A 24,377-nucleotide genomic window follows, 5' to 3' on the forward strand; every position below is an offset into this window, starting at 1 on the left:
GTACAGAGGCCCAAGAAAGAATATTCTTCAAGTATAAGCAGATCCATATTTTCGTGTTATCCCACCGAAGAGTTGCCCACAAATAAATACATGGTCTTCCGTATTTGTAAAACACCAAAGATTTTGTCAGTCACATTTGTTTTTGAAACATCCACTGTTCCACACCTGTTACTTGTGATAAGTGTATACAAAATGTGTAAGGCTTATATCCCTGTTCATCATACGTAAAAAATTACTTACTGATTCTGAGATATGTGTCATTGTCATATCTCCACACTGCAAATTGCAATGTGTCTTACAATCCATAGTGTATTACAGTTTAATTGACAACATTTTTTTTCCTTCTTATTAGTATATAATTTAATGCTGCTTCTAATAACGGAGAACATCTTAGATTCGGTGAAGTTAGATTGGCAGGCCTGTTTCCCAAGTTTTACTCTTGCCGTACACATTGCAAAAATCATGGGCTCACAAATACAACATTAGTTCATTCTTTCTTCAGTGGAAATTACTATGCAACACTCTCCCCTTACTCGCTGTTTCCCCCTCCATCCCGGCTTCTGTCACCCTCAGTCAGCCATGGTCTCAAGGCAGTGATTCTGACTTCATGTCAGAGGGTCAGCAGTGACCCTGCCTTGGATCACAGTGCCAACTTCATTACCTCATTTCATCTCATCAGACAGGCATTTTACCATCTCTCCTCATCATCATAAGAAGAAAGGTGAGGGGCGCCTGGGTGGCTCAGTCGGTTAAGCGTCATGATCTCATGGTTCGTGGGTTCGAGCCCCACGTCGGACTCTGTGCTGACAGCTCAGAGCCTGGGGCCTGCTTCAGATTCTGTATCTCCCTCTCTTTCTGAGCCTCCCCTGTTCTCTCTCTCTCAGAAATAAATAAAACATTAAAAAAAGAAGAAGAAGAAAGATGAGTCCAGTACAATGAGAAAGAGAGAGAACATTCACATAACTTTTTCTACATTATATTATCACTGTTCTATTTAATCAGGGGTTATTGTTGTTAATATATCACTGTGTGTAATTTATCAATTAAACATAGGTGTTTATATAGGAAAACACATAGCATAAGTTGGGTTCCGCACTATCTGCAGTTTCAGGCATTCTTTGGGGTCTTGGACAATATATCCCAAGGATGAGGCTGGACTACAGTAGATGTATAAAGCAACAGATTCCTTGTGATACACATTAATGTTTTGGCAGTAGATTTTCAAAGGATTAACAAATGCCAAGGTCTGTAGGAGCCAGACAGGGAATAAGGTAGAGAAGCCGGCCAGGAGGCGGTGCATGCCTGGGTGCTGCGAGTGGTGGGCGTTACGAAAGCGCCCCTGTGGCTTGGCACCAGACAAGTGTGGCTGTGTGAGAATGCTGATGGACCAGCTCTTCTGGGTTTTTTGAGAGAAGCCAAAAATCATATTGTATGAAATCTCCTGACCTATAAATGTTGGCTCAGTTGGAAACCATGCCTGTAGGCTGATTCTGGCCCAAGGGATGCAGGCACGTGACATCTGGCCGAGTGTAAGCTCCTACGTCATCCTGGCCAGAATGTAACCTCTACAAGAGCAGGAATCTCTGTTTTGTTTGAGGAGTATCACAAATATGTAAAATGGCACCCGGTACCTAGTAGGTGCTCAATAAGTGTATGTTGTATGAATAAATAGGCTAGGTAGCATTATGTCTCTTTGACCCACACAGAACAATGGATAGGGAAAAAATGTGTTGAAGATTTTTAAATGCAATTTCTGAGTTTCCTTTTTTTGCTGTTGACTCACCAATTCCTACCTAACAGTCACACCTCAGCTCATGTCCCTTTTCTAAGAGCCCCTTTCCTCACAGCCCTCCTCGCCCTGCCCCCTCCTCCATCCTGAGTCTGACGTAGACATCATTCCCGGCCTTCCTCGCACTTGGCCCTGGCCTCCACCATGGTCCTTCCACCTCCTGTGTGCCCTGATTACTACTCATCGTATGTCCTCAGGGGCTGAAAGCTCATTGAGAGCAGGCTGGTATCTGATATTTTATCCCTCAGCATAGAGTAACCATTTAACAACATTTGTTAACTTCACTGTTTTTGTGGTATTGAACTGTACAAGTAAAGAATTCTGATGTTTTTCTCTACGACTGTGCTTTTCCTTTTCTGGGCTTTCAGTTCTGCACAAATATCCCACCATTGCCTCACTGCTGGATTCAGCAGGTGTTTTTGGACTCTGTTAGGACCAAGTCACAGCCTTGACCTGCAAAGATTAACAGTGTGAGCAAACAGAACTATGTAAAGAATTGCACGTTGACTTTCATGATAAAGGAAAAAACTGTGCTATGAGAATATGGAGGGCATTCGTTATGACTTAGAGATTCTGGAAAAGATTTAGAACCCTGCCCAAGGTTTGTGTGAAGGGGAGGCATTTTCTCATACATTAGGGAGTAGTTTTCGACAACCACTCAGCTGCTATGCTTCATAGATTACAGAATGGTACATGTATATCTCCGGGCACCCTCCCATACAAAGTACCTCCCTCGTGACAGAAGGAAGACATTGATGACTTCCTAAAAGTGTGGGAGGACAGAAAACATATGACGGGGGAACAGGTGAAGAAAATGAGTAGGTGCTCACTTCCCATTCAAGCATGTGGATAATGACAAGAAATAGAGCTTAGAAGAGACAGTGTGCTTTTTCATGATCAGAAAGACCTGTGTATTTTCAAATCAGAGGGTAAGGAATTACTAGAGTAGACAGGATTACAAGATAGCTGAAAGGTACATACTGGAATAAGAACTTCTAGATCATGAAGGCATGTGATGTGGATCACAAGGGAGAGAGATTGCATTTAGTATCAATAAACAAATAAATAAAAGCTGGGCACCTGGGTGGCACAGTCGGTTAAGCATCTGACTTCAGCTCAAGTCATGATCTTATGGTTCGTGGGTTCAAGCCCCATGTCAGCTTCTGTGCTGACAGCTCAGAGTCTGGAGCCTGCTTCGGATTTTGTGTCACTCTCTCTCTCTCTGCCTCTCCCCCACTCATGCTCGATCGCTCGTGCTCTCTCTTTCTCTCTCTCTCTCTCAAATAAACAAACATTAAAAAATAAAATAAATGTTGGGGTGCCTGAGTGGCCCAGTCAGTTAAGTGACCAACTTCGGCTCAGGTCATGATCTCGAAGTTCGTGAGTTCAAGCCCTGCGTCAGGCTCTGTGCTGACAGTTCTGAGCCTGGAGCCTGTCTGAGATTCTGTGTCTCCCTATCTCTCTGCCCTTCCCCGACTCACACTTTGTCTCTCTTGCTCTCAAAAATAAAATAAACATTGAAAAAAAATTTAATAAAATAAATGTTCATAGAGGAAATAGACTTTCTTAATGAGAGGGTGAGATCACAATATTACGCAGTCTAATATTTACCCTGATGCCATATGAGAGTCATTTTCAATACATACGTGTCTGTACTCTGCCTGAGTCCAAAAAGGATCAGAGGTGGGCTGCCTGAAGAGAACTGTACAGATTTCTGGAAATTAAGTGAGTTTCATAAGATTTTCTTGTATAGTTTTAATACTTCCCTTTCAGAAACAAAATTAAAGTCAAGCAAAGCATGTCTGTGGATTTAGTCCTTCTGTGACTATTTAAAAACTATCTACTAAGTATGGGTACTGACCAAGAGATTAAAATGTGTTTAATTTTACCCCTGTCTCCCCACTCCCACTCCAGTCTACTTTCTGGAGGAGTAAAAACACAAGCCATGGTACCTATTGGTAGAGCGACGTTAGCTGTTCTTGATACATAAAGCTAGGCATTGGACATTTGCTAACCAGGGCAGCTTTAACAATAAAATTACTGCTTTTTTTCTTTCAAGTAACTCTCAAGAGTTTATTGTTCATGATGTGAACCTAGCCAGAAAAGGTCTCTTGCCTCTTTTATAATCGTAAATCTTGCACTGGGGAGATAAACTATGATGATATCTATGTGAGTGCGATTTACTTAAATAGTCACACTTTGCATATGGGTGGACACCATGCAAATAAATGGATACATTAAAATTGGACAGCACTTAAAGAGATTTAATAATTCATCCTACTGCCTCTGCAAATAAAAGAACCAAAGCCCCATTTACGCAATTGCTAAAATATGGCAGATAATGATGCGTTCATGTTTAATATTGCTAATAAATTTGAAAATTTGCATCTTTATTGATAAACATTTTCTTGAAATGCAGTCTAGGCAGACAGATTGTTAAATTTAAGTACTTTATAAATGAGATTTGTAGATAGTGATGCGATTAGTGGCAGTGCTGTGTCGAGAGCCATCTACCACCTTACCTGCACTCCTAAGCGCTCAGCAATGAGTTTCGTATTTCACATTTATGTGCAACCAAATTGCACACAATTTTAGGGGAAAAATTAGCATGGTAACAGAGTAATGATCATTGTAAATATTGTGCTTCTCCTTGTTGACTTAAATTACATGCTAACAGTATTTTGGAAAAAATATTTCTGTTAGTCTAGCTTAGTATATTGATTTTTTTTTTCGCCGGTGGAATTTATATATAGAAGAAATACACAAATGTCCTATAAGATTATGTCTTTGACGTACACACCAAAAAAAAATGCATGTTATACAGTCCAGAGAATTTGAGATCCAAAATCATTTTTATTCATTGGAAGCCAGAAAATCTCATTAATATTTCCATCTCTGTAGGCTTTAATAAAATATAACAGAGCTCAAGATGCCCAAAGAATTATTTCCTCTTTGGGTTAGTTATCTCTAAAATTTCAAAACATTTTTGAGAGAAGTAAATTCACACCTTAGAAGACACTAAATAATATTTCAGCATTCATCTTAAAATAGCATAGCATGCCAAAATGTATTTTTCATGGTGAAAATTTGTCCATACAGAAGTCATAGTGATTGCTCTCTATATTGACTGGAAAATATGATCTTCTGAATTTTATCTTGTATCATTGGTGGACTTTATGTTTCATTCTTTTTTCCCCAAGATTCCAGAAGCTTATTTCATTAGAGATCCCCATACGTTCCTTCTTACAAAAGACTTTATTAAGGTATACGTGGTGTGTTAAGTGTTAAAAAGCGCTCTTTGGCCTTCGCTGCATGCATGCACTCACAGGTTTAATATTTCCACATTTAACCCCAGCATCTAACTAAGAATAGTGACTTGGTTGACGGAAGCATGTTTGGAAGGAGAAGCAAAGCTTGTCTACAAAATACTAACACTTGGATGATTCTGCACCCTGAGAGCAGAGCACCCGGTGAATTTTCTGGACTTCTTTCATGGCTGACTTGGGATACACTTGCGTTGTCAGAGAGTGTGTTGACCTCTCTGGCTGATGCATATTGATTATGACAGTCACTTTCCTTCCCCTGCAGGCCATGGAGACACAGATACAGAACTTTGGACAGACGCCATCTCAGTTGCTTATTGAGCCACATCCACCTCGGAGCTCTGCCATGCACCTGGTAAGAATAGCAGCTTGCTGAAAGTGTTTCGCGTTCTTTGTACCTGGATACAGATCAAATAAAACAGTGATTTTAGCAGCATTTTTAATGGCTTCTCAATATATTGGTCAACTCTTCAGGCTTCGGTATGGGCTGCTGCCCTCAGGAGAAACAGAAGGGAGCGCAGTTCTTACCTCTAACTCCTGCGACGCTAGCCCAACTTGGGAGTCATAAAAATAACCCTCTTCTCTGACCATACGTGCCTCCGCATAAACTCATTCATACACATGCAGGCACCAAACTTAGATTTGATTTATGAAGCAGGATGAAAATATAATGTAAACACAATATGATATCGTCCCATTTAATCTTTTGGGACAGGATGGAGTCGGGCAGGGGAGGTAGTTCATTTTAAGAAAAGGAAAGAAACATAAAGGTAATTTGTAGTCACTGCAGAGAGACTGTGGAGTGAAGAGCGAGGGCTCCAGAGTCGCTGTCAGACACCAGCTGTGCGTCTGGCTGGGCAATGACTTGGGCAAGGTATTTACCTTCCCTGGTTCTGTGTCAGCATCTGGTACATGAAAATAAAAATACTATTGGCCCTGAGAATGTCATGACTTCATGCTGTAGAGCACTTAGACCAGCACCTGGTGTACAATGCATCCTCAGTGAATGTTAGCTGGTGTCCTCATCATCATTAGCTTCTCATAGTAAAACTTTTATTCCAGTTTTACAAGGGAAAAGGTAATGTTATTTTCATTTTAATCTGAATTTTAAAGGCTCATTTTTGTAACAACACAGCCCTTTTTCAGTTTATTCACAGATTGTATCACATTTCCCTCTTTAATTTGAAGATGGTAATGTTTTCCCAAGAAACTTCTTCTTTTTTATTTTTTTAATGTTTTTTTTTTTTTTTTTGAGAGAGACAGAGAGCATAAGCAGGGGAGGGACAGAGAGAGAGGGAGACACAGAATCGAAAGCAGGCTCCAGGCTCTGAGTTGTCAGCACAGAGCCTGTCGCGGGGCTCAAACCCACGAACCGTGAGATCATGACCTGAGCCTGAGTTGTGCACTCAACCGACTGAGCAACCCACGCGCCCCCTTAGAAGCTTCTTTAGAAGGAATTTATTTTAAAAACTGTGGCTTTTCACTAATTTTTTTACTGAAGTGAAAAATGCTTGAAGGTAAAAAAAGGTGTTGGCAGAATGAATTAAAGTCCATCAGTTTTCTTAGGGAATTATCAAGGCAGCAGATACCCTAATTTTGGAATAAAGAGCTCTGAAATATGGTTCAAAACATACATGTAAACGAATTTATAAGCTGTTATCTTGTGGTAGAAATATCGTTCAGACCTTTCATTTATTCTATCAGTCACTTAAACACATTTGTATCGAGTTCCTTCTGTGCGTAGGCGTGATGCTAAGCATTGGCCATGCACAGGTGACCCACGTTCTCTAGACCGTCAAGGAATGGATAGTCAAACTCCTAGTGAAACACGTAAATAAATGTGTTTGTTTGAAAACATGTTTTTTCTCTCTCCAATGGCTCAAACAGTTTCAGCGCCCTTGATTGGTCACTAATGAACTCTTCGGATTGAAACTGGTCCTTGTGTGTGTGAGAAAGCAGAACGGTTGCCACGGAGCACACTGCTCCATACAAACACGCAGTCACAGCGTAGACGTGGGGGTGTGGCCTTGGAGCCTCCAGCCTTGAAACGAAGCCTTTTTAATAAACTGTCCAAGGGAATATCTCTAACACTTTATTTTATGAAATGCTTTGGCAGGAGAGTTTTATTCCCGTGTTAGTTGTCTCTGTTTAATAATAATAATAATAATAATACTTATCCTGGAGAAACGCCCAGTCAGGATTCATTGCTTTCCTGGGGAAAATTGTTAGAGGCTAAATTGGCATGAAACTGTTCATAAAGGAAACGTCGGCATTGTAAGTTCGTGGAGCAGACAATTCATATGTGTAGAAAACAATTACAAAACATCTCTGAAAGCTAAATAACGGTTATTTCCAGGATCCCTCGTTTGTGTTTTTGATGCACTAGTATGTACGGTGTTGTATAGTGCCAAAACAGTAGCATGTGATAACGTCTACTTTCTATCAAGTCACATGCTAGACGTTTGAAAACACAGATTGAAAGAAGAAAGGGGTAGCCCTCAGTAAGCACCCAGTCTAGAAGGAAAAAGGAGGCATCAACTGTAGCCAGCCCTAACTGCCACCGCAGAAATGTGTACAATCCTCTGACAGGGAAGGCTATTCGATTTTAATTATTTAGATTGGTGCCAGGAACCCAGATCAACCAGGTGAAAAATGAAAATATCCATCAATTCATTTTATCATTCATGTAAACGTTGTCAGTAATGGACTTAACTACATTTTTCCCCCAAGCTGATGTCTGCACTACACTGAACAAGTTACGCTACATCGTATAACAGATCTGCAAGCGAACTTCTCACACCGCGGTCTAGTGATACTTGAACTGAGGCTGGTCGTTAATGACTCAGTGTCTTCTGCCAGCGACCACACAGAGAGTCCTTGCCCTTTGCCGTGTGGTGTCCTCAGAGGTTGAGAGTTCGGATCGCTTTGCTCCCTGCTCGTGCTAGCCTCGTCTGTGCTTACCTCGGCCTCCCCAGATCTCTCACTAACTATGTCATCCCTTTTGTTTTCTTCTGCCCTCTTCCCTTTCTATTCAACAGTGTTTCCTTCCACAGAGTCCACTCATGTTTAAAGATCAGATGCAACAGGATGTGATCATGGTGCTGAAGTTCCCATCAAATTCTCCGGTGACCCACGTGGCAGCCAACACGCTGCCCCACCTGACCATCCCTGCGGTGGTGACCGTGACCTGCAGCAGACTGTTTGCAGTGAATCGATGGCACAACACAGTAGGTATGTGCGTCTAAGCAGGTCACTTACTGACGGGGTCTTACGGGCTGCAGTTAAGTTAAGGTAAGTGTGCTGGGGGCTACCTGGTATGCCGGGTCATCTACGGAAGGCAACAGAACAAATACTCGCCAGACCTAATGAGATGGGTCTTGTCTTGGGGCGCCCGGGTGGCTTAGTTGGTTAAGCGTCCGACTTTCGCTCAGGTCATGATCTCGCGGTTCGTGGGTTCGAGCCCCGCGTCAGGCTCTGTGCTGACTGCCAGCTCAGAGCCTGGAGCCTGTTTCAGTCTGTGACTCCCTCTCTCTCTGACCCTCCCCTGCTCACACTGTCTCTCTCCCTCTCTCTCTCTCCTAGAAATAAATAAAACATTAAAAAAAAAAAAAAGAAATGGGTCTTGTCTTATCCACTGCTGCTATCTGTTAGGGCCTCTCCTCGCAGAAGGCTTGGATAATGGTTAAGTAGTCAATAAATACTTGATAAATTAAAGCAGTTCTACACACAATTCAGGTCCCATCCCCACAAAAACAAACAAACAAAACCAAACAAAGCAAAACAAATAAAACAAAACAAAACTTTTATCCTATATTAAACGAAAGTGAGTTTGCATCTGGATTTCCTAGCTGATGGTTTTAAAATCTTTTTCTTCCACTTCACTAATTTATTGGGGAAACATTGGCCACTATATGTCAAATGGTCATGAGCACTGGGAGCACAGCGATGAACAAGACAGACCCCACTTCCCTCCTTGTGTGGAATGGAGAATATTTGAGAAAAGACAACATCTAAATTGTTCAGTGATTTCCTGTGAGTTTTCTTTCAGCTCATCCCTGAAAGTTCCAGCTGGTACATCTTGAAGTGATATCATTCTGTTATCACAATTAGACATATTGATGCTTCCCTAAACGGGACAGAAATGGATGTGACCAAATGATTTATTTGGCCAAATTCACCTCTTAAGATCTCCTTGGAAGCCCCAGGACTCTCACTATCTCCAGGGCTGAATGGATGAGCCATGGTGAATTAACCTGAAGTTTTCTCTTCTACTGACTTGTGTATTGTTCTGAAAAACAGTATCATTTATATCATAGCTTAATCTTCTGAGAGGTTCTAACTGCACTTATTTTATGTTTATCGGTGATTCTGTCAGCACGAAGTATAACTACTTCCATGTGATCAGAAATATGCAACAAACATCTTAAGAAGAAATATAACTTTACTATCCACTGTAGTCTCAGCCTCTAGAAATGCTTTGCATTGAGAAAAAAACTATAAAGGATTAATTTTTTTGCTAGCATTGTTCAAAAGTATTATGATATATAATCACATGTAAAAAAATTATGACTAATGAACTTGATCGAGCCCTAAATATTAATCCTCTGAAAGTAGCTCTTCCTGAGCTTAAGGTCTTAGGTGTGGCTCAATTCTTTTTACCTTCAGTTGACTTGTCTTATATTGAGTGAAGCTGGGAGCCCCCTCCCCCCCTCTGCTCTGGCCTAGGTGAGCCCGGCCACATTCACGGCCACCACTACCTGCAGGCACAACCTTTCTTAGACTTCAAGCTCCTGGTTGCTCAGAAATCTTAGCTCTCTGATGGGTTCAAGAAAGTTATGATCTTCTATTTTGTGCTGGTTTTTCATGTTGTTAGGATGAGAGCAACACTCTTTTTAGCTTTCCACATGTCACATGGAAAGCAGGAGTCCCCATTGTGATGATTTCTTTTGAGAGTATCTATAAAGATGTGTAGTATGACAGTCATTCTTACAACTTGCCAAATAACTTCGAAGCAATACATACACCTTTTCTACAATCATCATGAATCACTGCTTATTAGGAATTCCTCCTTTCCGAGAATTTTATGGTAGCTTTCTCCTTCTTTTTAAACTTCAGGCCTCAGAGGAGCTCCAGGATACTCCTTGGATCAAGCTCATCATCTTCCTATTGAAATGGACCCCTTAATCGGTACGTTAACAACAAAAATACATTTTCATGAATGCTGACTATACACAGATTCCTGTGCACATATTACAAAAGATAGTCGAATGATAATTTTTTGCCATAAAATTAATGTGCAAATAACATTAAATTACCATCAAGAGGCTGCGTAAATCATAATATGCCATCTAAGAACTTTTGGTATTTAAACAATTATTTGTGGCATGTTCTTGATACTTTAAGAGGTTGTTTAAGTTGGTTCTAAACAAGGCAAATCATTCCGAGCTGTCCTTTCTTTCTGCCTAGACTGATCTTTAACCACTTTATATTATTTGAAATGTGTAAGGCCTCAAAAAAATTATTAAAGGAAACTAGTATGAAGGACAGCATTTCTAAAAATCTCCATTCAGTGGGACCAACTTTTTTAAGTAAAGATTTCATACGAATTGCAAACTGATGAGCTGTAGCTCTCTGCAACGGATAATGGAAATGTTTTTAAATCACATGCACATTTATTAGCATGGGATCCAGAGCAAGCCGTTTAATTTTTTTAGGCCTCAGTTTCCTATCTGCAAGATGGCTGATGATGATGTTTGTTCTGCCTTTTTCATGGGATCATATAGACAACTAAATTAGGAAAAAAGCTGAAAATGGTATGAAAAATTATAAATCCATATACCAGTTATGATATGCTTTTCTTAGATTAATTCACCCTTCATCTTTGAACCCAGAAATAAATTAAAAGGCAGCCAGTTCAGTTAGTTACTCACACCCCTACACAAAATAGCATTTCCATGTCTATGGGAAATTACAAGGTTTAGGACTAAGAATATTTTTAGAGTCTAGTCCAACTAGAGACCAGAGACAAGAACAATGTCATATACAGCTAGAAGGCAACCATGGAAAAATTAGCAGCTTTCTTCAAACTAATCAAGACCAATTATGTAGTTTTCAAGTGACTCAGAACCTTTGATTTTCTTTCCTTTTGGCTACCTTTTTTTGTCATTGTTCAGTTTTTTGGGCTCACCTCCGTAGTCTTTAGTATACTGTTAGCGGGAATCCACACATAGCAGCACTTCGGTCTAATTGGCCTTGGAGAGTGCGGGCGATCTCCTACGTCTGTGTCTCCTGTTTAATAATTCAGCCCAGGGATCTCGCGTGAAACGACAGAGCGGAGCCCGGGACAAGCTGGCATGCAGACAGGCACTGGGGAAATCAGACGGTGTCTCCGAGTTCCTGGCTTTATTCAGATTCAGTCCAGTGCTATCCCCTGATTCTCTGCCTGTCTCTTTCCTCCCCAGCCCTTCTCCCATGTTGTTTATTCCTCTCCTCCCCTGCCAGCCCGTTCTGGAAAGGCCTTCTGTTTGTTGACAATCCAGGTCCTTAAAGCTGCTGACCTAAAGCTCCCTGTAGGGCTGCCCACATAACAGCATCCCTTGCTCAGGCCTTTCCCTCTTTCCTTTTTCCACATGAATTGTAAATGCCATCAGGAAATGATAGTTTGGGGCACATATTAAGACACTTTTTTTCCTTATATACCATACTTCACACGATATTTATTCCTCCTTCATTGTGGAACATGTTGGATACTAATGAACTTGTGCATGGTGAACATGGATACAATTAAATACATTTAAATATTTTTAATTTTATTTTAAATTCATTATCTGAATTCTTCATATCATTGTTATGTATTGGTGGAGAAAGAACTTAAGTTTCTGGCAGCTTTTAAATATGTAATCTGGTTCATAAATAGCTACTACTATGAAAAAAAGTCTATGTTCCTCACGGGGAAATGCTAAAATCTTAATAATCTTATAGCCTTAAAAACCCATCTCTAGATAAATTGAAACATAAAAATATTCCATAAGGGCTTGATGAGACTCTTGTGGAATCCTTCTTTAAATTCTCGTTTCCATTTATGTTTAGCCAACAACTCTGGTGTGAACAAACGGCAGATCACCGACCTTGTTGACCAGAGTATACAAATCAATGCACACTGTTTTGTGGTCACAGCAGATAATCGTTATATTCTTATCTGTGGATTCTGGGATAAGAGCTTCAGAGTTTACTCTACAGAAACAGGTAAGCTTAACTATAAAACACCTTCTTCCCTTCCAAACGCCTATTGTTCTGTAAAATACAATTATACTTAATAAGGTAGGCATTTTCATCTTGAGTGCCAAGATCCAAATTAAATATTTGCATTATAACTAACTAGTTATAATGCCACCCATTCCAGACCTTAGCATGATTTTATAGGACGAATAGGACCATTGTCCCCGTCCCAAATCAAATCCAGTAAACGACCTTAAACCTGCCTCCCCTGAGTCTGGCCCAGACCCTGGAGAATAAAAACCACTGTTGTGTATTGTGTTGTTTTATAAGTCATTTTCCTTAAAAACCCCAAGTAACATTCTTGTATTGCTTCTCAGAAGAAATTCAAGAAAGCTTCCGTAGCTAAATTTGAATTTGCTTGTAAACGTTCTCATTTACACATTCCCTTTTCACAAATCCAGTAAAATAAAGTTAAGCTTATTACCATGTCAAGAAAAAATAGCAAATGAATTAAACCCACCCTTTCTGTTTTTCAGGGAAACTAACGCAGATTGTATTTGGCCATTGGGACGTGGTCACGTGCTTGGCCAGGTCAGAGTCATACATAGGCGGTGACTGCTACATTGTGTCTGGGTCTCGAGATGCTACCCTGCTTCTCTGGTACTGGAGTGGGCGGCACCACATCATAGGGGACAACCCAAATAGCAGTGAGTATTTGACTACAAGTGTCCCCACAGACTGTGCATTTACTTAAACCGTATTTTGTCTTTTTTTTTTTTTTTAATTTTCTAATAGCTTTTCCTGGAGTTGTGAGGATTTTAAAATAGGAGAGTTTTTATGTGGCAGAAGTCTTTGTTAGAATGTCACTGTGTTCAAAGTATAAAAAAGGGCACCCATTGTAACCTTCAACCTAGGGAAAGTCCCAGGTCCCCTCACATCGACCCTCTCTGTGACAGCCCATTCCCAAACTCCCAACGTCTTTATCGTTCAGAAGCCTCCTTCAGTGTCACCTGGTCCATTAAACTTCTTATAATTTCTCTCCACTGAATATATTCTCTCCCTCCTCTGAATTGCCACCAGATTTTATTTGTACCTCAGTGAGAACGCCTCTTACTTTCTATCACACAGTTGAGTAAATATCTCTGTTTATTCATTTAGCAATGATCGAGTACTCCCTTCAGATTAAGCACTGGGAAGGCAAAAACTGAGACAGTTTCTTTGTTTGTCATGATTCTTAGGTATTCTTTATTCAAAAGTGCTCCCTAAGATATCCTGTAGGAAAAACACAGAGGGGGGGGGGCCTGCAGAGAAAAATAATTGNTCGTTAGGTTCTGAAAGTCTTACACAAATAAATCTGTCAAAATCTGTTTAACCCACTCTGCTCCTGGCAGAACAGTTATTCTAACAGTTATTATTCTCTGGAACTGCTGTTCTGAGAAAACATTGAAATGGACGATGAGTCTCTCCCCCTTTCCATTCTCAGTCTCTGGTTCCTGGCATAGTGACACATATAATAGGTTTTCAATACATATTGTTAGATGAAGAACTAGATAAGAGATTGCCTAGACACAGTCACTGTTTTTAATTACCAAGCTTTCCATAGCTTCAGTGCAAATATTTCCTATAAAATAGAGAATGGTTTCTGGAAAGCGTTGATAATGGCTGGTACCTTACACCAGGGTGATTCTAATTGTAATTCATACATTGGTCACAGCTTAAAGAATCCTCCGAAAGCAACTGAAACATGAGTTAGGGTCATATGTACAACATGACAAAGGTAAGAATTTTCCGGGAGTGCTGTGTACCTGCGCCTGAAATACTGTAAGAGCAGATGAGAAATGGATGAGATGCTGTGTTCCAGCCACGTGGCTGGGGGCTGCCAGCCCTGGTCCTCTGGTTCCAGCCGGTGCGGGAGCTGAGGATGGAAGCCGGATGTACAATCTGTCTACCCTCCCAGTCCCACCCGCCCCCAACTCTTAACGCATTTTGACAGGAATCTTGCAAAAAAAAAGACTGACTTTTGATTGATAGGAGCCAAGGCCCTAGAGAGAAGAAAAATATAGAAATATATATAGGAAAGAAGATAGGGGGAGATAAACTAGGTTACCAAATGTGGGTTTTATTCTTGCTGCCCATCGCTGGAGCTGGACAGCGGATAGAGAAGCTAGAGGTGCACCATGGAGTAATGTCTCTTAGCATAGCCACCAAATAAGAGAAAGTGTGTGCATTTTACGCATCACCCTCTGCTCTAAGTTGTGAACCAAGATATGATGCTGGTTTGAGGGAAAACAATATTCAGTGTTGCTTGCTTTCCAACCGGCTCAAATAATTACCTACCATTTCTACGTTATAACAGATAGACTCTAAATACTAAAAAATTAATGCCCTTGTTTATTCTTTTCTAAAATGTCCTTTAAGAAACCAGAAGCTTCATCTTTAGCAGAATTCTAGTGTATGTGCATGTGTATATGTGCGTGTATAAGACGTTTCATCTACCGTTGATGGCTTTCTTATTCTCAAGCATTGTGCATTATCACAGGTACTCTATCTAAATTTATTTTTTCATATTTACGAATCTTCTTTATTTTCATGGTAGTGAAGCATTCATTAGAAAAGTCGAATTAAGTAGCAGGCCCGAGTAGTATCTTCCATCTATATTGATAAAAATTAGAAGTTTTGAAATTAAAAAATATTTAAGAAACAAAATAGTGCTTTTTGGTTTATTTTGAGAGAGAGAGAGAGAGAGAGCAGCCATGCTCTAACTGGGGTAGAAGCAGAGAGAGGGAGAGAGAGAAAGAATCCCAAGCAGGTTCTGTGCTGTCAGTGCAGAAACTGATAGGGGGCTCCATCCCACGAACTGCGAGATCATAAACTGAAGCAAAGTCAAGAGTCAGATGCTTCACCAGTTGAGCCACCCAGGCACCCCCCAGAATAGTGTTTTAAATCTCTTCCACTCAGATCTTCAAAATGACACTCAGAAATGATGAAAATGATATTTCCAAAAAGAGGATTTATTTCTTAAAAGCTCCCATCTGGTAGCCAAGATAAGATATTTTATATATTGTACTGCTATGAGGTAAAGAGCTTTAATGTTAAATTATAGTAATTATCTGTGTTAGCTACTTTATTCTATGTTATTTTCTAATGTTCTTTTAAGCTAAAAGGTAATTAACATTTGCTGTAGCTTTGGTCCATCGGTTATCAAGAAAAATTAAATAGAGTAATATTTAGAGTATTTAAAGTTCCTTACAACAGGAGCTCTAGAAATGAAAATATTTATATTAATCCTTAAAAACAAAACGGTGAGCATTGTATTTGTTAAAATGCAGCATTTCATTTAAGCTTTCAATAAAGACAAGATTATCCTTCAGGAATTAAAAATATTATCATTACATATTATTTATTACTGCCTCCATTTATAAGAATTTATAAATTAAGAGTTTTGATCAGAATTCTTATCATCATTATGAACGTAAACCACGTCATAAAACCCACCCTATCAAGACTTGCTTGGACATTTAATATGAACAGATATCATAGCGCTTTATTCCGTCCATCATCCTTAATATAAGGTGAAAACTTGCTCTTCTGAATAAACAGGATGATCACCTAAAGTGTTATTCAAGCCACAAGCATGTACCGAGTGCCTCCTGAGTGCTAATCCTCTTGTAGCAGCGAGGAACGCTGGATAATCAAAGTCTCTGACCTTCTCTGGTTTACAAACACCTCTATTAAACTAATCTCCAAACTGCTGCTTCTGCTTGAAAGTACTGAACACGTAGAGTATTTATTACACGGATCATAAATTGCTATCGGGTAATGTTTGGTCTCGTACTACAAAATGTTTAGTCTTACATCTTGGGGACAAATTGATAATTATGTAAAAGCTGGAATCAGCTTTTTACCATATGAATAATTATAATAGCAAAAAATATTAATAATTAGTCATATTTTATATTTGATTGACCTGACTGATTTATGACTCACCTAATCTGTTAAAACAGCCGACTTGGCGGAACATATATGCGCAACCAGAGAGACCGCATATATTGGTCAATCCACTTTTTTAAAGGCAGCCTCCACACGCCCTGAATTGACAGTCACATCAGGGATCAGCCATGGGTGTTGACATACACATAGTCTTTGCCATCAGAAAACTCACAACATGAAAGGAAAAGACTTTTTTTTTTTTCTGTCCCTGTTTAATCTATTCCAGCTACCAATTCACAGGTCAGAGAATCAGGCTGTATGTGTTTTCTATCTTATCATGCATTGCTACTCAAGATGAAAAAGCTAGTTATGTCTAAATTCATATTAAAGTGTGTGACACAATGCCCCTAGGTTTTGAGGGTTGTATACATTAACCTAGACTTGAAGGGGGAAGTTCCTAGTGTGAAACGTAATATCCCAGTAGCTGTTAGAATCCTGAGATGGGTCTTGGTAAGGACATTGAATTGCTTTGTACGTCAGAGGCCGAATCAGATTTATATTCGACACAACATAAAATGATAGGATTCATTTACTCACTTTCTCAAGATTAATTCAGGTGGCTCTCTAATATAGTTATGTCTCCTTTGCATTGTTATTATTCTTTTTTAATGGGTAGCTCTGTTACTACCACAGAGAAAATATTTCTAATGTTTGTGGATTCCTTAGGTAGGTGCAGAAAGAGTTTTATGGTCTCATTGTGTCAAATATATTATTGTGACAAATTCAGACATTTCATAAATCGTCTTTTCCTAATTATTTTTATAGTTTTAATGAATTTGCCACAAAGACCAGGAAAATTTGTACACAGATTATTACAAAGGGTTTCAGACCATAAAAGAAATAAGCAGACGCTACATGGCGTAGGTTACTGTTGAATTGCGGTTGTTTTATTAATATATTTTATAATACTAATACCTAGCGTTACTCTTTCAAACTTGTGACTTTGAACATAGAAAATTTTCTCGGATATTTGAATAGGTCCTTGACCAGATAAGAGAATTGCAGACATGTGAGGGACAGATGCTTTCATCTGAAACACTCTTTTGCACAAATTCTGAAACTAATTTGGAAGTGATAAAAATTAATTTGCGCACTCTAATTGGAAGCAGCCTACTGCATGAAAGAAAGGAGAGCAGAGCAGGCAATTTGTGCTAAAAGCTGATTGAATTTTTTGTCAGGTAGGTATCTTGGACTTGGCCGCTTATCCCCCCGAGCCCCTCTTTGCAATATATTACAACCCATCTCTGACTGGTGTTCTTTAAAAGGATCAATGCTATTCCTGTTGACTCCCTGGAGCCCAAAATTTCATTGATCTTGGGACTTGACATTTCTCATTACGTGCCATACCTTCCAACAAGATAGTCACGAGAGGGGCAAGTCAACATTGGTGTCTCTTCGACAGACATTTAAAATACACGGAGACCTGAGCTCAAAATCCAGTTTGCTTTCAAAGTCTGTGGGTTTTAATGTTTATACCATATATAAGGTGCTTTGTAGAGAGTTTGTCGGTACATACCTATGACATTGTTAAAATCACTGCAGTAGGAAACTTTGGAAGAGAATTTACTGTTCATCTTTTCAAATCCCATCTACGAATATTCACTGAGTAATATACGTAAGATGTTATTATGCCTTTTCGATTCCACCTTTGAAAAACAAGTCTTTTAACTCATATGTAAGCTTTATGCAGACTCTGAAATGAGAAGCCCATTGAAAAGGAGACTCCAGCTGTGCACACATCCCTTCCCTGGGCTCCTATTGTGTGAGCCTCAGCTCTGGACACTGACCCTCCCGCCAGCCACAACCTGTCACTAAACATCTGCCAGATCATATCCCGCTCTTTGTTCACATCCAGCCTGCTTTTAATATGGCTATGCTGGTGCCCCGCTCCATGGCCACCACCAACCAATGGTATTGTCCCTGATGAAAGCGTGCACAAAGAACAGTCCAAAGATATTNAGAGTTATATGTGAATAATACCTAACTCCTAGGACTTTCAAAACTGATGTCTGTAGCGTAACATCCTTTTCTCAGCCTCCCATCCCCTTAGCCTAACATTGGGACACCTTTGTAGGGTTCATGACTAAGAAGGGGACTGACTGCCACTTGGTCTCTGCCTTCCCTTTCCCTTTATGGAACTGAGGCTGTGAGGCTCTTTGGCTTGGATCTAAAGCAAGAATAATAATAATAACACACACACACACACACACACACACACGAGTAACTAATACGATCTCTTGATCAGAGAGCTTCAGATCTGCACCAGGAGGCAGCGGGGGTGTCTCTGGCCATTATGCAAAGCGCTACTCCCTTGGATTATACTGTTGACTATTTGGGGAAGGTAATGGCAGGAGAGTAATGGCCTGGATCCAAGTTCAGGACTTAGAGGGAAGAGATTTGCCCTGCCACAGCAGGGCTCAGAAGTGGTCTGCATCATGTCTGCAGGAGAAGAACTTAGACTGAATGAATAAGTAGGCACATGGCTGTCTTTTGTTTTTCAGTGAGTACTCTGTGAGTCTGTAATAAAACCACATCATGGGATGTTTTCCAACCCAGGGGATGTTTTTATGTGGGTCACCCTTTGGCCTGTGGAAAATGTGGGCTCAGGCATTTTTGGTACTTGAGCCAGACTTCTGCAAGAGGCTGTGAGGACGCAGTCTCCATGAGGGACCGTGTCCTCACAGACACAGTTCTGAGCTGCCCTGACAATTGTCTAAGAGTTTTTTTTTTAATAAACCTTGAAATCAGGTAGTGATTAAAATACGTATTCTGGGATTTCAAGTCTTCCTATTTTATGTAGGCATAAACATGAATGAAAATACCTTTTGCAATGACCTAACGAATGTTACAGATAAAATCAGATCATATATCATCAAGACGTTCGTCTTTGACTCCAGCAGAACTGTGCTGAGGATCATAGATTGTAGAAACTCTGCTGTTTTTGTTTAGCTCTTAATTCAGAAGGACCAAAACTTCCCCCTGCGTATTAGTCGCCCCACAAATAAGGCTTAAAATAATAAGAACCATGAGTATCTTTACTTTGATCATGTCTGTGAAAGCAGAGAGCATCTCACTGAAAAAGCTCTCCTAGTCAGTTCCATGTGAATGACAGCATCTAATATCTTTGTACTGTTTTCATCATCCATTTTGTAAAATATTGAAATGACTTTTGCTTAAAAATGAGATAGTATCTGTTTATAATAAGCCTTTTGTATTCAGAGTTTCCAAATGCTTGCCTACAAGCAATCTCAAAATCGGGCATGTTTTTTCTTCATGATCCGCAGTAATTCCGTCACATGCAGAGCTTTTCTGTTAGAGGGAATGAAGGGGGATGAGGTCGATGGCGCTGTGGTCCTGGGAGGGGGGGCTCACCTGCGCCTCCCTGTGCACGGGGCCCTTTAACCCCCAGCTACATCCATCAATTGTGATGTGACAGTGACAGAATATTCCCAAGATTTTGAATGATTGTTGGGGTGTGTGACATCTGTCCCTGACAGTGAAATGTCCCTGGCAGGAAAATATGCTTTCTCCCCCCTGCCCCCCACCCCCGTTGCAGGTTTCTCAATTCAAAACGCCCTGCATAACATTTTCTTTACTTTTCTCTGGCTTAAATAGGGAAATAAGGCTTTCCTAAGCCCTAAATAATATCCCCTAATAGTTAAGTTCCATACTTTATTCAAATGATCTGGGGAGATTGTCATGAAAAAAAATTTCTTTTACTTTCTAAATCAGATGCGAGCCTTTGAAAACTTTATTTCCTAATTGAAAATATATACATAAGGAATAGTTTTATACATGTTTTTCAATTCCCTGCAAGAGAACTAGATTGCCTTTTACTTTTTCTTCGATAGCATATAAGGGAAAAGTTTAGAAAATTCTTCATGTAAATTTTATTAAGCATAGTAAGTTCAGGATTTTTCATTTGACAAGTCTCCCCAAGATAAAATAATCACTTAGAAAAATTAAAGGTGGGGGGCGCCTGGGTGGCTTAGTCGGTTGAGCTTCCGGTTCTTGATTTCAGCTCAGATCATGATCCCAGGGTCATGGGATTGAACTCCACTAAGTGTAGAGNAAATAAACATTTTTAAAAAAGAAAAATTAAGGGTGATATTACACAGAAAGTACTAATTCTCATTTTACCAGGGCACTCAGGGCATCTTTGGAGCATAATTTTACAGATCTGTTTCAGACAAATCTGGGACTGCTGACAAATATAAATGGATACTTTGCCAATATTGAAACACATCATAGCAATATACGTAACCTTAGACTAAGGTGACACACTCACTGGGGCTACCATCCCCCCCCATACTCCACCAAAGAGATGCCTCAAAAGCAAAATGAAAACTGATGGATCTGAGAAGCCCGCATAAAACAGCAATTCCTGGAGAGACAGGAGATGGGTAGGTCTGAAGGAGGAGGTATTGGCAAAGCAGAGGGAAGGGCATTGTGTCTTAGTTCTGCCTTGTCCTCCCAGAATTTTCCCAGACCTATTCTTCCCTTCCCTCCAGCCACACTGGGGCATAGACTTAGAGAGCCGGTGTAGCTGCTCAGTGCTGCGGGCCACATCAGTGCGAAACAAGGGGCTTTTGGAGGCAGGCACAATTACCAGGCCTTGAACATTCACTGCCCCCATCCCGCACCCCCAACAGGGAAGGCCAGACATGGCAGCCCAGAGACAGCTCTCAGAGCAGTGTCAACCCCAAAGCACAGGTGGCTCTCAAGAACTGGGCAGAAGGGGGAAGGGGGCACACCATCCAGAATAGGATTCACAGAGAAAAACAGGCCAGCATGCAAGGAACTCAAGCGCCATTTTAAAAAAGATCACAGGGGCACCTGGGTGGCTCATTCCATCGAGCGTCCGACTTCGTCTCATGATCTTCGTCATGATCTCGTGGTTCGCGGGTTCGAGCCCACATCAGGCTCTGTGCTGACAGCTGAGAGCCTGGAGCCTGCTTCAGATTCTGTGTCTCCCTCCTTTTCTGCTCTGTCCCTCCCCTGCTCATGCTGTGTCTCTGTCTTCCTGGTGAAGGTCATGGTTGTTTGATGAGTTCTCAAGAGTTTCAGGTTATGCTTTATAACCTCCTCTTTATACTCCCAACTCCAAGTCTGCTTAGAAGAAAGCCTATCACTTCAAAGTCATTTATTTAATATTTGTGAAAGCACTTAGCATTGAAAACGCTTATGGCACATACTGCAGCTGGACTTTTTAGTTGGGTTTGACTTTATTAAGGCAAGAGGAAACTTAAGACGATCATCTCTATTTTCCTTCACTACTTTCCTCTCACATCGAATTCACAGCACCTCCGCCTGCTTTGTTGGCGATTTTAGGGAATATTTTTAAATGAGTAAAAGCATGGGTTTCAAAACTAGACAGCTCTGGGTTCAGTTCCAGCACTTACTAGCTGTATGAACTTGTGCAGATTGAATAACCTTGCAAAGCCTTGGATTTCTAGCCATAAAATAGGTATACTGAGTGTACCTATCTTCTATAAATATTGCCGTGACTAAATAAGATAATGCATATAAATACCTTGGCAGACTTGGTGTCTGTTTCCTAACAATAGGAATTAAAGAATCCACTGTCATAATGTGGTAAGCCCATCACGTTTGTTAATTTAGTCAGTCATCTGAACAACGCATGTAGTAGGTTTATAGTAGTAGTAGCTTACAGATGAGGAAAGCACAGAGAGGTTAAAGCACTAGCTCCTGGTTACACAGGTGGTAAATGCCCTTCATAGATGTTAATGATTATTATTTTAAATGTTTGATGTAGTGATGTAGCTCCTCATTTCCGTTGTTGATCTGTAGTAACTCACTGCTCCTGTTTCCTTGCAGGTGACTATCCCGCCCCAAGAGCTGTCCTCACAGGTCATGACCATGAAGTTGTCTGTGTTTCTGTCTGTGCAGAACTTGGACTTGTTATCAGTGGTGCTAAAGGTCAGAAGGTGTTTCTTTCATTTTAAACCTTTAAAAACTATACTGTTTTCTCATTGACCATGATTTATGATTTATTTCTTTTAGGAAATAGACATTGCCCTGTACAGACAATGTAATCCTAGGTTCTTTGCAACTATTTGGTTTTATTATTAATACTTACTAGTTCTAATATAAAACATATATAAAAGTGTTTTGTGGTCACCAGCATTCTAGCCAGAACATTGGTAAATTCAACTGCAACACCTCCTTATGATGCAGCCCTTAAAAATAACCTGTAAAAGATGGGAGAAGATATTCATGATGCTGTGGGGGCCCGGAGAGAAGTCAGGTTGCTTATCAGACATGGCCTTGGACCCACCTCCCTCCAGACACCCCTTCCTTCATAAGACCTGGGACTGCATAGAGGCTGATGTGAAAGGAAACATGATTACTTGGGGGGCTGACTTTTGGTGAAAGAAGCATTGTTTCAAGAAAAGTCAGGAAACTTGGATTCTAATTCTGGATCAGACACCAGTTCACCGCAGGAGGCTCTGGGGCAGGAAGGAGCCTGATGCTTAGGAGAAACTTCAAAAAGGCCAGATGGGCTGCGTGGATGCTATCTCGGCAGAGTTAGGGAGAGAAGGCCGGCAGGCTGGAGGGCCAGCGGCACGAGAACTTGTGAGATTTCTTTTATTTTGAGTGTAGTGGGAAGCCGCTGGAGGATTTTAAGCAAGGATGATCATGTTTGGTGTTCAGGAACTTATCCTGGCTGCTTTATGGAGAATAGACGTACTGTCTGCAGGTAGCAACAGTGTTTTTCACTTTCATATCTAAGAATAAATAACCCTATGGACACATAGGATATTTCCAATAAATGTCTTTTTAATTAAAAAAAGAGTAATGATAAAGTGTGATATTATCTTATCCTGTAAAGTGAAAAGGGGAACAAAAGGAAAATACAGACACATGGTATAGAAAAAAAAAAACATTAATTTCTATAAGTGATGGGTAATAGTAGAGGTGATTGCTATTTTCTTTTTCTTTCTAATTTTCTAGCTTTTCAATCATGCACATCTATCACTTTAGTAAAAATTTAGAGGGGCGCCTGGGTGGCTCAGTCGATTGAGCATCCAACTTTAGCTCAGGTCATGATCTCGCTGTTTGTGGGTTCAAGCCCTGCGTCAGGCTCTGTGCTGGCAGCTCAGAGCCTGGAGCCTGCTTCAGATTTTGTGTCTCCCTCTCCTGCTTGTGCTTGCTCGCTCTCTCTCTCTCTCTCTCAAAAATAAATAAAGACCAAAAAAAATTTTTTTAATTTAGGTATAGCTTTACAAATGCCACTTGTTTTTATAAATTATGCACCTACTGGAGTCAGTTGAAAAATATAATTCATGGGGCGCCTGGGTGGTTCAGTCGGTTAAGCGTCTGACTGCAGCTTAGGTCATGATCTCACGGTTCGTGGGCTCGAGCCCCACATTGGGGTCTGTGCTGACAGCTCAGAGCCTGTAGCTTGTCTTCGGATTCTGTGTCTCCCTCTCTGTCTGACCCTCCCCTGCTCACGCGGTCTCTCTCTCCCTTCCTCTCTCTCTCTCTCTCTCAGAAATAAACAAAACATTAAAAAATATTTTAAAAAATATATAATTCATTAACTGTCTTTGTCTTTTTGTGTTTTTTTTTAAATTACGAGACAGGTAATACCAAACTATGTTAGCCAGTTATTTTTATGAACTTGACTAATGAAATGTTTATCTTATCAACACAATTTCTACCAGGAGGAAGAAAAAAACAAACAATTGGAGCACAATAAGTCAGTCCCCATACTACTTTTATTCTCTTGCTTCACGATTCGTATTTAAAGACAAAACACGTTTTTACAGTCGGAATCACTTTAATTACCTTTGCCTTTTCCATTTTATGTGTGATTGTACAAAAGGTGAAACTCATTATTTGATCGGAATGTATTTATGTGGTACAATGTTAAAGTCTTGATGAAACTAAAGAAAATCAGCAGCCGTGTGGATAATTCTAAACTTGGAAGAAACATTTCTAAAAACACATTACGAGAAAACTTTGGGACCTACAGGATTTTATCTCACATTATCTACGACGTGTATCTGTCTTTTTGAATATTATCTGATGTA

At 40.2% G+C, this 24,377-nt stretch overlaps 1 protein-coding gene across 1 annotated transcript in view; it reads left to right on the top strand.

Moving 5' to 3' along the window:
* NBEA (neurobeachin) overlaps positions 1-24,377 on the top strand; it is a 685,485-nt gene that overhangs the window by 655,647 nt on the left and 5,461 nt on the right. Inside the window, exons 49-54 of the mRNA XM_077752635.1 lie at positions 5,378-5,467; positions 8,151-8,343; positions 10,228-10,299; positions 12,202-12,357; positions 12,867-13,037; positions 22,159-22,260. Of these exons, the coding sequence (XP_077608761.1) occupies positions 5,378-5,467; positions 8,151-8,343; positions 10,228-10,299; positions 12,202-12,357; positions 12,867-13,037; positions 22,159-22,260 (784 nt within the window). The remainder of the gene's footprint in view (positions 1-5,377; positions 5,468-8,150; positions 8,344-10,227; positions 10,300-12,201; positions 12,358-12,866; positions 13,038-22,158; positions 22,261-24,377) is intronic.

This window comes from Crocuta crocuta, unplaced genomic scaffold (genome assembly GCF_008692635.1).
Source record: "Crocuta crocuta isolate KB4526 unplaced genomic scaffold, BGI_CrCroc_1.0 scaffold190, whole genome shotgun sequence".
Classification (NCBI taxonomy): Eukaryota; Metazoa; Chordata; class Mammalia; order Carnivora; family Hyaenidae; genus Crocuta; species Crocuta crocuta.